Source organism: Typopeltis vanoorti, chromosome 15 (assembly GCF_054136105.1).
Source record: "Typopeltis vanoorti isolate ZY-2024b chromosome 15, IOZ_Tvanoo_1.0, whole genome shotgun sequence".
NCBI classification, from domain to species: domain Eukaryota; kingdom Metazoa; phylum Arthropoda; class Arachnida; order Uropygi; family Thelyphonidae; genus Typopeltis; species Typopeltis vanoorti.
In genome coordinates, this window is record NC_143563.1 from 109,014,254 (window position 1) to 109,030,943 (window position 16,690).

At 36.0% G+C, this 16,690-nt stretch overlaps 1 protein-coding gene across 2 annotated transcripts in view; it reads right to left on the reverse strand.

Moving 5' to 3' along the window:
* Window positions 1-16,690, reverse strand: part of Rab5 (RAS oncogene family member Rab5) — a 93,602-nt gene that overhangs the window by 19,070 nt on the left and 57,842 nt on the right. For both annotated transcript variants that reach the window (XM_090405540.1, XM_090405541.1), the window contains exon 5: window positions 11,794-11,887. In XM_090405540.1, the coding sequence (XP_090261666.1) occupies window positions 11,794-11,887 (94 nt within the window). The remainder of the gene's footprint in view (window positions 1-11,793; window positions 11,888-16,690) is intronic.

A 16,690-nucleotide genomic window follows, 5' to 3' on the forward strand; every position in this document is an offset into this window, starting at 1 on the left:
CCGATATGTCTACTCACGGTTTACCGCTTTTAAAACTTAAGCTGGATTCATGCCAAATAGAGGATGTCAGGATATTAGATTTTCATTTTAAGACAAATAGTTGAGAAATCTTGGGAAAATAGCAAGGATTTCTATTTAAGTTTTGTATATCTGGAAAAGGCAAATGACAAGGTACCAAGAGAAAAGATTTTCAAAACACTACAGTTGTATGGCATAAATAGGACATAATATCAAGCAATACATAGTCTGTATTTGAGATGTAAGCTGGCAGCTAGAAATGAAAGGAGTACAGGAAGATGGTTTGATGTTAAGTCATGTGAAAGGGTGTATATAATTTCCAGTTATTCATTATTTATATGGATTATATTAGGAATGAAAGTGGTATTAAACTTGATATTAGAATTTGTTATGAAAATCAGTGATAAAAAGAAAGACAATGAAAATAGGCAGAAACACTGAAATGGACCTTATAACAATTAAAACATCATACCAGATGTTTTCATTGTTAAGTTCTCCACTGCATCCTAATGGAGAACTTGACAATTAAAACATTTCAGTTATTTAGGCACAATTTTTAGAGAAGACAGCAAATTAAATATTGAAATATACAGAAGAATTAGCAAAGTTGGTATGGTATGAAGTCAGCTGATATTTATATGGAATAAGGAAAAAAATTAGTCAAATTAGTTTCTATACTAATTTTATATAAAACAGTGTTGAAACCAATAACTTATGGATCTGAGAGCTGGGTTAGAAATAAAACACTTAAAGACTGAAGAATACAGATATGAGAGTCTGAAGAAAATGAATGGAGTGATCAGATGGCAGTTTCATATTAAAAATGAGGATATTAGGAAAGAACTTGACATTGTTAGCATCCAGGAATGTGTTAACAGAGCTAATCTCAGATGGTATGGCAACTTAAATAGAACAGAAACAGAAAGGATAGCAAAACAATTGTTTTCTTTGCCAGGCTGGCAAGAAAAAAACCAGAAGAAGACCAAGATATAGGTGCATTGATACAGTAAAAGACTTTAGAAGACAGAAATATAAGATCTGATAATGTTGAATCTTGACAGATAACAGATTAATTTGGAGGAAAAGTGTTGATCAGAAGTTAAGTAATGCAGTAACTTTTTCATGTAGTACTACATGAAAAAGAATTTGATAATGATGCTTTTAGTGAATGAACAGTTTCAGGATATGGAACATGAAGTTGTGCATGAAATAATACTAATGAATAAAATCTGCTACAGTCAATTTTTGACTCTCCTGATGTTTATATTACTGAATTTAATATAAACTCTCCAGCAATACTGCTACAGAGATTCAGATGGCATCAATAGAAGATTCATATTCAAAATGAGGATATTAGGAAAGAATGTGTTAAAAGAGCTAATCTCAGGTGTATGGCCACTTAAACAGAATTGAACAGAAAAGTGTTTTATGCCAGGAGGGCAAGAAAAAGACTCAGAGGAAGACCAAGACCTAGGTAGATTGATACAGTAAAAAGTGCCTTAGAAAACAGAAATAAGACCTAATGACAGATAACAGATTAAATTGGAGGAAATTTGGCGACAGGAAGTTAGTATGATGTAACTTTTTCATGTAGTATTATCATAATATTATGCACAACCCAAGGATGATGATGATCATGTTGATTACAATACAATAAACAGAAAGGAGTGGGAGAAATGTCCATTTTATTAACCCTATTTCGTTCCAGTTCTTTTATTAAGATTGCTTAATAATAAATATCACCTAATATAAAATATATATATAAAAATATTAAAAAAACTCCACAAAATAAAGAGTTACATATACTATTATCTGAAAGCAAATATTCAAATCAAGGTATCTTCTCTAGATATGCAATGCTAGTTGAAAACATACAAAATAATTATCAAACTTATGGGAATATATGGGAGTGGAAATATAACATAAAAAAGCGAGACAAATATTTAATAGCTGATGTATGTGAAATAAAGTTATTGAGCAAAATATATGGAATAATATATGAAAATGGGAAAGGTACAGAAAAATGAAGAACCAAACATCAGAGATTGAGTATCAAAATCTGAAGAGAACACTGAATGACTCAACCAGGAATGCATATAGTGAAGCTACAAAGATAGCACAATAAAAACTCTATAGTGTAAGAAAGCAGTCCACAGAAAAAATGCTGACTTACTTCCTGGCAAGTAAGTCAGTAATATGCACTCAGAGAATATAGAGAATAGTGACCTTATCAATTTCAAAACCAAGATACAGTAAAAAGTGCCTCAAAAGACAGAAATATAAGACCTGATAATATTAGTCTTGGCAGATAACAGATTAATTCGGAGAAAAATTGTCATTAGGAAGTTAGTAATGATGTAACTTTTTCATACAGTACTGTCATAATGTCCCATACACCCAAAAAAATCCAACAATATTATTTTGTGGTTGGATTTTGTTGCTTTTATATTTTTATTATTTTTTTTGTGTAATTTCCTAACTGCAAAAGGTTATTAGTTAACCAATAATACATATGTACCATGGGTAGGCTAAGGAACAAAAAAAGACAAAAACTGGTGAGACCTTTCTGAGCAATAAATACAAAATGTTATATTCAGGCAATGACAATCAAGGAAAAGAAGGAGTAGCCATAGCATTCAACACTAAATAAGAGGCTAATCTTCTTGAATGGCAGGCAGTTTCAAGTAGAGTGATGTCGGCAAATATGAGAATGAGAAATTGGACAATGAGACTTATTTGTGCCCATGGTGCCACAGAAGGTTCTACTAAGGTAGAAGTGGAGGAATTTTTTGAGACTTTAGATAAAGCAACTAACACAATGAAAAAGAAAAAGTTGGTTCTTGTTGGGGATCTAAATAGCAGAGTAGAAAATGATTGGCAGACATACAAAAATATTTTGGAAAAATTTGGAGAAAATAACAAAGCTAATAATAATGGCAAATACCTGTTGGATTTCTGCTCAGATGTTGGACTGGTTATTACTAACACAATGTTCCAACATAAAAATATGCACAAATTCCCATGGAGAAAAGAGGCAAGGAATAAGAAAAGTCTCATTGACTATGTTATTGTTGATAGTGATGTTTTCCCACTGGTGCAGGACACCAGAGTGTACACAGGATTTGAAATTGGAAGTGATCACCATTTAGTCTTGAGCAGGATAAAATTGAATTTCACATTGAAAAGAAGAACATGTAAGAAAGTTTTAAAGAGAATAAAAGTTGAGCAGCTCTCAGATGTGAACTGTAGACTAAAATATACAAATTGTATTCAAGAAAAAATGAAAGAGTTTGAGAGCAGAAATCAAACCTTGGAGATTCAGTGGCAAGCCTTGAAGAAAACCCTGATTGATTCAGCCAGAGAGGCATCTGGTGAGGTTGTCTGCAATGATAGAAAAATCAGAACTCCATGGTGGACACAGGAAGTTAGACAGCCAGTGAAGGAAAAGAAGAAAGCTTATCAAAAGTTCCTGTCAAATAAGTCAGCTTTTGCTCTTAGAGAATATAGAGACTAATGCAAGAATGCTAAACACTGTGTAAAACTCGATAAACAAAAGTCATGGGAGGACTTTGGCAAGAACATAGAAAATAAAAAGCAAGAAGTTGGAAAGATATTCTGGAAGTTGTTGAACAAGCTCAGAAATGGAGAGAAGAGTGCTATAAAAGGAGTTAGAGATGATAAAGGTGACATGAAAATGGGAGTAAAAAATATCCTTGAAGTATGGAGTAATTACTTCAAGAAATTGCTAAATGAAACAAGCAGTGATAGCACAGTGGTAAAAAACACTCAACAGGCATACAGTCAGGAATACGTATCCATACTTGAAGTAGAAAAAGCCATCCAAGGGTTGAAATGTGGAAAGGCAGCAGGAGTAGATGATATTCAACCAGAAATGCTGAAGTATGGTGGTATAAAAGTCTTGCAGTGGCTGCACTGCATAGTTCAGAAAGCCTGGACAGAGGGACGAATTCCCGATGATTGGAGTAGAGCTCTCATAGTATCCATATATAAAAAGGGAAATAAAACTGAATGTAAGAATTACAGAGGTATTTCCCTACTGAGTGTTCGTGGCAAGATCTATGCACATATACTTGAGAAACGTTTGAGAAGAATTGTGGAAGAAAAGCTTGGTGAAGAACAAGCTGGATTCAGGGAAAATAGAGGCTGTCATAATCAGATCTTCACTTTACGACAAACAGTTGAGAAAGCATGGGAATATAACTAAGATCTGTATTTAAGTTTTGCCGATCTGGAAAAGGCATATGACATGGTGCCAAGAGAGAAGCTATTCAATACGCTGCAGTTATATGGTGTCAATGGGGCATTATATCAAGCAATACTTAGTCTTTATTTGAGTTGTAAGTCAGCAGTTAGAATTGAAGGAAGTACAGGAAGATGGTTTAATGTTAAATCTGGTGTCAGACAGGGATGTACATTATCTATATATATCACATTATGAAGGAAAGTGGTATTAAACATGATATCAAAATTGGAGATGTTAATGTCAGCTCTTTGCTTTATGCGGAAGATGTTATACTTATCTATAGATCCACTACAAGTCTGCAAGATTACCTGACTAAATGAATAACTGTTGTAATAGATATGATATGAAGATCAGCAATAAAAAGATAAAGACAATGAAAATAGGCAGAATCATTGAAAATGTCAACTGCGTTGTGAACGGAGAGCCTGTGGAACAAATAAAACATTTCACCTACTTAGGCACGATTTTTAGTGACGATGGTAAATTAAATATGGAAATAGACAACAGAATCAATAAAGCTGGTATGGTAGGGAGTCAATTGAATAAATATATGGAATAAGAGAGAAATTAGTCAGAACACTAAATTAGCTGTATACAAGATAGTGGATCTGAGAGCTGGGTCAGAAGTAAAACACTTGACCAAAGACTAGACACTGCAGATATGAGAATCCTGAGAAAAATTAGAGGCACGAACAGATGGCATCAATGGCAATATTAAAAACGAGGATATTAGGAAATAACTTGACATTGTCAGCATCCAGGAATGCGTTAGCAGAGTGAATCTCAGGTGGTATGGGCACTTAAACAGAATGGGCGAGGAAAGATTAGCAAAACAAGTGTTCTCTGCCAGGTTGGCAGGAAAACGACCTAGAGGAAGACCAAGATATAGGTGGATTGATACGGTACAAAGTAACTTAGACGACTGAAATACAAGATCTGATAATATTGGAGTCTTGACAAGTAACAGACTGATTTGGAGGAAAATTGTAGATAGGAAGTTAGTAATGATGTAAATTTTTCATGTGATATACTATCATATCCTTTACACCCCTTGAGGGTACATGGCAGGAATTTGATGATGATGTTTTGCTACATTTATAAGCTGTTAGTTACTTTATAATGTCAAGTGCACATGTCCTATTAAAGGTCTTAGTATCAGACTGCATACCCAGGATAAGGAGTAGTGATTAAGTGGGCGAGTTGCAATCTAAACCAGAAGTTGAAGGAACAGAAAGCATTGTGGATGGAATATAAACAAAAAGCAATCAGCATGCTCACGAGCAATATAAAGCTCATGAGCATGCTGATCATCTTTTTATTATAGAAGGGTAATAAGTGTGATAAGGAAGGCTAAATCAGATATTGAGAGAAAATTAGCTAAGCAGGGCAAAGTAAATCCAAAGTTTTTTTTGCTGCATATCAAGTAAGAGAAAGAATGATTAAGGAAAGATAACTTTACTCAGTACTGATGGTAGGAAAGTGACAGAAGCAGAAAAAATAGTTCAGTTACCAAGTGATCATTTTTAAGTGTATCTCATTGAGGTGGAGACAGCATTTATTGATGTGAGAATTGCGGTAGGTTAATTGGAGGTACTTAATGTATTGAAAAATATCAAAGTGAATACAGCAGTGGGCATGGACAGTATGTTAGCTTGTATGCTACGAGAATGTGTAAGTGAACCAGCAATGCCTCTGACAAAGTTCATTTTAGAAATTGACTTTACAACCGTGTTGTAAAGTTCCGGGTTAAAAAAATTTCCCAACGTTTCGACCTTAATATGAAGGTCCAAAAGTAAAGGAATATGATATTCTATAGAGGGAAAACATGGCTTTGTAAAAGGCAGTTCCTGCCTAGTATTAGTATTCTTCTTCTTCTTCTGCAGCTAATCCCACTTGAGTATGGTGGCTGTTTTTAGTGAGTCTCCTCCATGTCCTCCTGTCTTGGGCTGTAACCACATCCAAGTTCTTCATCCTCAAGTCCTACTCCACCAGCTCCCTCCACTCTTCTTTGGCTGCCCGTGCTTCCTCCTCCTCTGCCCATCAGTAAATTAAAATAGTTATTTTTATCACGGTTGTAAAGTCCATAATTTCTAAAATGAATGCTGATCACTGTGCAACACTAAAAGAAAGGCCTCTGACAAAGTTGTTTAATCCAACTCTTAGCTCTGGCAAGGTTCCAAGGGAATGGAAAGAGGGGTGAGATAGTTCCATTACATAAAAGGTAGCTCCAACAGAAGTACAAAAATTACAAAGCAATCAGTATCTCTGAAGTGATGGGTTAAATTATAGGAAAAGTGTTGGTTAAAAATAAAATTCAGGACTAGGTCGATAGGAATATGATACTCTATAGGGGGAAACATGGCTTTGTAAAAGGCAGATCCTGCCTTGTATTCTTCTTCTTCCGCAGCTTATTCCACTTAAGCATGGTTGCTGTTTTTAGTTAGTCTCCTCCACATCCTCCTGTCTTGGGCTGTAACCACATCCAAGTTCTTCATCCTCAAGTCCTCCAGCAGCTCCCTCCAACTCTTCTTTGGCTGCCCATGCTGCCTTTTCTCCTGCCCATCCATCTGCATAACCTTTCTTCGAACATATTTGTCCTTCCCTTCTCATCATCATGACCAAACCATCCCAACCTCGACTCCTGTATCTTCACTCCTAAGTTGGTAACTTTCACTGTTCCCCTTACATAGTCATTTCTCAGATGATCCTTTCTGGTCACACTGCACATCCACCTAAGCATTCTCTGCTACCTCCATCCTGCTAATGTTATTTTTCCTGGGGGGTCATTTTCTATAGCATACATCATAGCTAGTCTCTCTACTGTCTTGTAGATTTTGCCTATTTGGATTGATCGGCACTCTCTTATCGCATAGCACTCCAGTCATCTCTCACTCTTTCTCTCCACTTCCTCCATCCAGCATCCCACTTCCTTCTCAGCTCTCCATCCTCTTTCACTGTTGAACCTGAGTATCTAAAGTCCCTAACCTTCCTAATGACATCTCCTTCCAGATCTGTCTCTTGGCTGCCATCCACTTTGCAACACATACTCTGTCTTACTTCTGCTCAGTCTCATACCTCTCTCTTCCAGTACTTTCCTCCATCTTTCCAGTTTAGCTGCCACTTCTCTTGATTCTGCATACAGCACGATGTCACCTGCATACAACATTGTCCAGGGTGCATCTTCTCTCATCTCCTCCATCACAATATTAAACAGGAACAGACTTAATGCTGACCTTGACGCAAGCCAACTGTCACTTGAAAACTTTCTGTCTCTCCCAAGCAGGTTTGAACTCTTGTCTTCACATTTCTGTACATCTCCTGCACCAACCTGACATATTTCTCCGGTACCTTCTTCTCCCTCAGACCCTCCAGACTTCTTGCCTTGGCACTCTAACATAAGCTTTCTCCAGATCAATAAACACCAGACATAGCTCTCATTTTCATTGTTTCTCTTGAAACTTTTATATCATCATCTGTAACCCAAAGATAGCATTTGTCGTTGATCGACTAGGCATGAAGCCAAATTGCTCTTTAATTTGCATGTTGATATAGTGGAAGATTTGGAGGAGGGGGGGATATTCAGTTGTTTGCTGATGATGCAAAACTCGGACACCTCCCTCAGACACTTCCAGACTTCTTGCCTTGGCACTCAAACGTAAGCTTTCTCCAGATCAATAAACACCAGATGTAGCTCTCGTTTTCATTGTTTCTCTTGAAACTTTTACATCATCATCCATAACCCAAAGATAGCATTTGTCGTTGATTGACCAGGCATGAAGCCAAATTGCTCTTTTGCAATCTCCACTCCTTCCTCAGTCTTCCATCAAGAACCCTTTCTAGGATTTATTGTGTGGGACATCAACTTTATTCCTCTGCAATTCTTACAGTCTAGTGCACCGCCCTTTACCATTGTAGATGGGGATAAGAGTACTTTCCCTCCACTCCTCAAGTATATTTTCCTGTTGGCAAACTTTCATGAACAAGCCCCACAGCAGGTCAATTCCCTCTTCCCTCAGTGCATCCACTGGGATCCTGTCAGGGCCCACCAATTTTCCCTTCTTCATCCTCTTTATGGCCTCCTTCACTTCCACTCTACTAATGTTCTGCACCATTCCCTCATAAGGCTGCCCATTTTCTCTGTGCGTCCATGCATTTTCCTCATTCAAAAGCCCTTCAAAGTATATTCTCCATCTGCCTTATTTCTATATTTTGCCAATCGATAAATTTGGAAAGGCACTGGACAGAATACTGCATGGAAAACTATTACATATGGGGAGGGTGGCGAATAAGGGTTACTAGTGGAGGTGCTCCAGGGCTCTGTACTAGGACTAGTACTCTTTAATTTGCATGTTGATATAGTGGAAGATTTAGAGTGGGAGGGGAGGGATATTCAATTCAGTTGTTTGCTGATGATGCAAAACTGGGAAGGGCAATAGTTGATAAAGGTGATATAACTATCTTGCAGGATGACTTAAATAAATTGGCAGTGTGGGCAAGGACGATATTTCATCACTTTGGGATGAAAAGGTTACATACTTCATATCGTAATGATGGTACTAGATCACACAAAACTGATGAGGCTAGGGATCTCTGAGCGATGGTGGATAGAGATTTGAAATTCAGTAGACACATTGCAAGAGTTGGCAAAGTAACTCAGAGGATTACTTGGATGTTGAAGATCACACTGACAAGATAGGGAGGTTATTATCCTACTTTATCAGGATATGATTCAGCCCCATGTTGACTGTTGTGCACAGATTGGGTCACTTGCATTTCTTAGGGATCAGGTGGTGGTGGTGGAGGAGAGGATTCAGAGATGAGTGATCAAGCTCGTGACAGGTCTGTGTAATGTACCCTATGAGGACAGACTGAAGATGTGTGGGTTGCAGAGTTTATCTGAGAGGCAGAGAAGAGAGGATATCATAGAAACTTATAGGTTACTTAAGGGATTCTATGAGATTGACATAAAAGAAATTTTTGAATACATGTTTTGAATACTAGGGATCACACTTAGAAATTGTCTAAGAGTTTGGTTAGTAAGGATATGAGGACAAGGTTTTTTACTCGGAGAATCGTGAATGAGTAGAATGGACTGCAAGATGTGGTTGCGAGTGCCCCAACAACGAATAAGTTTTAGGAGATGTATGATAGGTATTGTGTTAAGGAATAGCGTGGGTCTCCTGTGATGAGGCTTGACTCCATGGCGTACCGGTATAAATAATAATAATAATCTTGAGAAGACTGATTATTTCATCTTACTATCAGACCCTAAAAAATTTGTCTAGAAATGAAAGCAGCATAAGCAACTTCATAAATGTTTTCAACACAGAGAGAGGAAAATGTATGCCTTGAGCTCTCACAGTGTAGTAAGCCCCTAAATTGGAATGGCTGAGGTATGCAGAACATGAACTGTGAAGCAATTGAAATAAGATTCATTTCCACTACCCCACAGATAATATGCATCCATTTCCAATGCATGGACCGATTTCTAATCAAATCTGTCCATGCAATTATCCAAGAGGCAATGGAAATGGATGCAAATGATCTCTCATGCTACATGCTCTTCAGATCTGTTGATTATGTCTGGGCAAGGGGAATGCCTGGATGCAACCTCACATCATAACAAAGTAATGATGTGAGGTTGTCTCTCATGTTGCAGATTAAGTTCAGTAGTTGGTGCATGCACTACACCACTGTTGTCATGAGTGGCAGCATGCTTGCTAAATTCAAAATGTTCATCATTTTTTAAAAATTATGGAAACTGTGTTAATAGTAAAATTTTAGTTTAATATAAACCAAAACAATCACTCGACATTTTGACCTTCATGTCAAGTCAAGGTCATCACCTGGAGTATACACATATATACAAAATACTCTGGATCAGAGATAGATGTTGAAAGTTTTTCCACTTGGTTACATTAAAAATTAAAGATTCCAAGAAATTATATTCTTGATTTAATCCTTTATCCAAGTGTAAGCAAACAAAGTTTGTGTGGGAAGTAACTTCACGCTGGGCAACTCGTATATAGAGGCTAATGACTTCACATTACTAGCCTTAGTATCCCATAATGCAAAGCACATATCCTTATGGACATGTGTAATGCCATGCATTATGGGAAGGGTCATTACCCAGACAGGTTTCAACCTTTATTGAGGTGTCATCCGTGGGTGCCAGACCCAGAAGGGATACCAAGGTTGAAGTAATGTAGAAGTCATATTTCCATATACTAAAATGCTCTGGATTAGAGATAGATGTTGAAAGTTTTTCCACTTGGTTATACTGGAAGAAAATCACTGCCAACATGCTTTCTCCAGGACTGCATAGGAACTGTTTGTTTCCTAGCTTTCTTCTTAATTTCAAATGACAAAAATATTTCTCTCTAAGCTTCTCATATTGAGATATTCAACGAAATTGCATCTGTTATCTTGCTATCTCTATGAACAGTTTCGATGAGAAAAGATAGTGATTTCTGCTATGCTATATTATATGAACTTTGATAAAATATCAAAGATTACTAACAAACTTTCTGAAGATGTCTCCTTGGTAAAATTAAGAAACAAGTTATGTTGCTGCATTTTGCACTAAAGAAACTTGCTTCATACACAGAAGAAAAAATAAGTTGTAAGTGCTAATTATGAACTGCAGAAAAGAAAAACCATTACCAGGTTTTCAAGATAAATGGCATATATATGAGGAATGGCCATTTTGACAGATGTTATATCTCCAGTAATACTAACTGAAGTTAAATGTTTTCTGACATATCTGAAAACTATTCTGCCTGACAAGAAAAGTTTTAACATGCATGCATGCACATGTGTGTGTACACACACAAAATAAAAAAATTACGTCTGACCATTAATTAGTTTTGACTTGCACTGTTTTTCTCAAATATGGATAAAAGTCACATTAAAAATAATTCATCAAATAAATACTTAGGCATTTTTATTTTTATTTTTATAGAGCTTCCTTAGTTCGAGTTCCCCAGTCCTAAAGGTATTTCAGCACAAACTTTGTTTGCTTACACTTGGATAAAGAATTAAACCAAGAATATAATTTCTTGGCATCTTTAATTTTTAGCTCAATCAGTTTCAACTATGCACTTTGGCTGGAAAGGCTTGGGTTTGAATCCTGTCTATGATGTGGAAAAACCTTACCTTTATTAGAGCTTTTCAATGAGTTAGCCAGTCTCATACAAAAGTGACGGGGGTTTTTCCTCCTGGAAACCCAGGCTTTTCATTTCACAAAATGGCTAACAGGCCAAAAGAATGCAGGCAATTCATAGCCATAATACACTAAGCATATAGAATTCGATTTCGAAGAATCAAATTTACTTGGCTATGACAGGGCACTGGGCCTAACATGCAAGGGAAGATGAGATGATGTTTTTTATATTGGTGATGTGCTGTCTATTTTTCAAACTGGATATTAGTAATAAAGTAATCATCTTAGACTAATTCATAACAACACATACTGTTATTCTTATATACAATCGAGTTAAAATTTGACTTACCTATTGTCAAAAATAATTCATTAATATTCAAATTTGTTTTTGCTGAAGTTTCTACAAAAAGTAAACCATTTTCTTCTGCATATGCAACTGCTTCCTATAATAAACAATATATTTCTTAATTGTATTACAGAAGAGACAAGCTCTGCTAATAAATATTATATAGGATACATTTGTTGGAACTTTTTCCACTTGGTTATAGTATAAATTAAAGATGCCAAGAAAATATATTCTTGGCATCTTTATCCAAGTGTAAGCAAACAAAGTTTGTGCCTGAAGTATTTCCAGGATATGGCAACTTGTATATAGAGGCTAATGACTTCACATCACTTGCCTTAGTATCCCACAATGCAAAGCAGATATCATTAGTATAATGCTATGTTATGGGAAGGGTCACTATTCAGACCGGTTTTGACCTTTATTGAGGTCTCATCAGTGGGAGCCAAACCCAGAGTGCTTCCAACAACTATCTCTAATCCAGAGTATTTTAATAATAAGGTGTGACACCTTTTGGCTACTCGTATATGGAAATATGACTTCTGCATTACTTCAACCTTGGTATTACCTCTTGGTCTGGCTCCAACAGATGAGATCTTAATAAAGGTCAAAACCAGTCTGGGTAGTAACCCTTCCCATAATGCATAGCAATATACATGTCCGTAAGGATATGTGCTTTGCATTATGGGATACTAAGACAAGTGATGTGAAGTCATTAGCCTCTATATACAAGTTGCCCTGTCCTGAAAATACTACAGGCACAAACTTTTTTTTGCTTACACTTGGATAAAGGATTAAAATCAAGAATATAATTTCTTGGCATCTTCAATTTATATATAGGATATACTTTAAATCACTCACTGCTAAAAGGGTGTAATTGGCTGAAATATTCAAAAGATCGTTAACTTCAATAATGTCACAATTATTTAAGATTACGTATTTTTCAAGATAAAATTTTAATACTTGTTTAAAAAAAAAAAAGTGAAGCCAACACTTTTTTCAGTAACTGTTTTGAAAAAATAAAAAAAAAAACAGTGCTGTGCCAATATCTAACATGAAGCTGTTTTGAGAAGGAAGGAAATACCTAACCTTGTTTTTATTCACAGATTTAGATTTATTAGTTTTTATTTTTCACATAACCCATTAGATTTTATCATTATCAGAATCTAAACCTGAGAAATATATCCCAATAATAGTGGTATACAGTACACTATAAGATGCTAATAAATTAAAGTCCTAAATCATCCACTCACATAACTGGTCTTCTGGTGGCCTTTACTATGTCATTTCAGTAATCTGAAGCAAAAAAAAAATGATCTCTATACCTTTTCTACTAATTTTTTGTCATTCCATTTTCAAGGATGACATCATAGATTAGTTCCGTCTACATACACTTAAATATTAATAACTAAGGTTTATTTCTAATATTCTTATTTTTAATATACTTCTGCTACTTATTTCATTATTTAATTACCCAATTTTACTCCAAACTCTTATATCAAAGATTTTATGCGAGTTTGCTGTTTTAGCTAATTTTCTTGTTATTCTTCATAATTCTGCTATTCTATTACTCATTTCCATATTTGTTTTATCTCTTCATTAAAAGTTTTAACGTGATAGTTAAAAACAGTTCACACTTATTCTATTGGCTCAATATTGAGAATGCAATCAAAATTTTCTGTTGTTTCCAAAATTTAGCCATTTTTATCACTAGATTTCACTGGCTGGTTTGGTTATAACAGCTAATTAATTTGGTTAAGTCCTGAATAACTACAAAAGATCTATTTTGACAACAGGTTTGTATCACTTTTCCCAATAATCTTAGTGCCAAAAGTTATTAAATAATTTGCCCCTAATTGGGATGTAACTTATATAAAAGTTATGCACAGCTCAGCACATGGCTCAATTTTATTTTATTCATTAAATATGAATAGAAATTTTATTTTTTGAACTTAACATTTCATTAAGTTACTTGAAAGCATTCAATACCTCAATAGTCATTTCAAATTTCCTTGGCTTCTCATATTATACTGATAAAATACTAAGATTTGAAATGGCTTTTAAGGTCAATGAAACCTTTTAAAAACATATTAATGAAAGGCAGAATATAGTCAACAGTTGCACTCTTCCTAAAGAATTTTCTGTAAACCTAAAATATATTTTTTTAAAACCTATAATATAGTTTTTGGATATGTGGATTGAGTTTGAGTCCACGAGGTTGGCCTAGTGGCTATGCGCTTCGCAACCATATGCCTGGGGAAGGAGTGTCCTAGGTTTGATTCCCGTCGGTGACATGAGGAGCTGAAGGATCTTCCTCAGCCATAGCCAAGTTAGCCGGTCTTGGGCAGTAGGGTTTTTACCCCAGTTTATCCTGAGGTTTTTCATCCTGCAAAGCAGGCAAACTGGCCTTGAGAACTCAACACAACAGGCCATAGAGTACACCAGGGTATAGGGCAGACCACCTTATCCTGTGAACGGTTTGAGGTCCAATGATTAATAAACCCTCGACACCACAAGGTAAAAGAGGGTAAAAAGGAAGATGATGATGATGGAGTGAGTTTGAGGGAAGATTGGATTCGTATAAGAGGGATGGCTTATACCTGAATGTGTTTAGTATCAGGAGTCTAGAAAAACTAATAACTGGTATGAGACCTAACAGAGAGTGTGTCAGGAAAACTAAATTATAAATGGAGAATGGTGAGAATGTGCATGTAAGAGCAACGATGTTATATAACTGTGTTAATGACAGGATTTTGACTTTGTGTTCATCCGTTTTTAGACCCATCAGACGTGTGCTAAAATGTCTACATGTATAAGGCACTAGAGAAGCATAGAGATCTGCAAGTTGTCCATGCAGACAAGAGTATACAAAAGATCATGCAGGTAGATTATTATGTCTGTACACAAATATTAGAAGTATCAGAAACAAAGTGGTAGAGTTTGTTGCCTTGGACAATATGTTAGAACCTCAGATTGTAGGCATTAGTGAGACCTGGCTATCAGAATCAGACATACTAACTGGTATCGAGGGTAAAGGGTACAGTATTTTTAGGTAAGATAGAGGATAGGAGGGGATATGTTGCTAATGATGGATGACTTGAATCCAGTCAGTATTGAGACATATGATTGACGTACAAGTAACAGTATTTCATGTAGCAGTGAATTTGAAACAACCTGGTTAGAGGTGGAATCTAACAAGATCAATTACATAGTAGGGTGTTGTTACAGGGGCCTGGTAGATCCGTTGCTAGTGATGAAGAAATGCATTACCAAATAAAGAAGATGAGCACAAAGAGAGTAATCATAATGGGAGATTTAATTATCCAAATATTGATTGTATAGCAATATAATCTCACGAGAAGAATGAAAATGAATTTATTGAGCTGTTGAAGGACAACTTCCTCAAGCAGCATGTGAAAGAAGGAACTCGAGGCAACAGAGTGTTAGATTTGATTATAGTGTCAGAGAGCATTTCAGTTAAAGACATAATTATTCTGCCTCCGGCTAGTGACAGTGATCATGCAGTACTCACTTGGGAAGTGACTAAGTTTATGAATGTTCCATTCAGAAAAGGTTACATGCTGAACTCCAAAGCAGGAAATTATACACTGGTTTAGACAGCATTTCTATTTTTGAAACAGGCCTGGAATTCTTTTCCAGAATACTCGAGTTCCTTTATCACATTATGCTGAATATCAGCAATGTTAGAAAATCTTCATCCTTTTAGCGCAGTCTTTAATTTTGGAAACAAGCAGAAATCACAGGGAAGTGAATAAGCAGGATGACATAATTCAGTACTCTATTTTTTGGCCAGAACCTCTCTCACAATGAGCATACTATGGCTTGGTTCCTTGTTGTGATCCACTTGTCAGGCCACACTTCAGGTCTTTATCTCTGAACAGAATCTCTTAATCTTTTCAGCACCTCTAAATAGTATTTTTGGTTGACCATTTGTCCCTGTTCAATGAATTCATAGTAGACTATCCCCTTGTGATCAAAGAAACACACCAGCATGGTCTTGAACTGCAAATGTTACATGCAAGCTTTTTTTTGGACATGGCGAACTCTGGGTTTTCCACTGCATGCTCTTGTGTTTATTTTCAGGATTGTACTGGAAGCACCAGGTTTTGTTACCCATAATTATCAGAAACATGTGCTAATTTGCAGAAAGATCAGTCACAACTTAAAGCTGTCACTGCTTCTATTCGTCTATCAAGATCTGAGGCACATACTTTGCATAAATCTTTTGCATACCCAATTCTTCAGTTAAAATGACCCTGACTATTTGTTGATTCATTTGCAATTCATCAGCCATTAATCGCACGCTTAATCGTCTTTCAGACCAAATCTCACACTCTGTTCACATTTCTGTCCATCATTTTTGTTTTTGGCTGCCCACTTCTGGGGTCGTCATTCACATCTTCTCTCCCACCTTTGAATCTCTTATGCCACTCAAAGAGACTTGACTTTTTCAGAGCATCCACACCATATGCCACTTTCAACAGCTCTAACGTTTCAGTAGCAGTTTTGCCAATTTTCACACAAAATTTGATGTTAACACACTGCTCCAAATTTCAATCACACATTTTTACACCAAAGTTACATGCAGATCTCTATTGTTTTTGCAATAGTCAATTATAAAATGGCTCTATTGGCTTGAGGTTTATGCAAGCATTAGTTAAAACACATACAAAGACAATTATTCATGTGACTCCAACCAAATCACCACATGGGCGACACTACATGGCTCTTCCGAGAATTAAATCGTCCCACCTCTTATATCTCAAAATATTATTAAATTATATACAGCCAGAGTGGAGTTACTGCAGCATATATAATTCCAATATATTTTTGCCTCAGCAAACAGTCCAAACGAAACAAAACCTTAATAAATTTTGTAAGG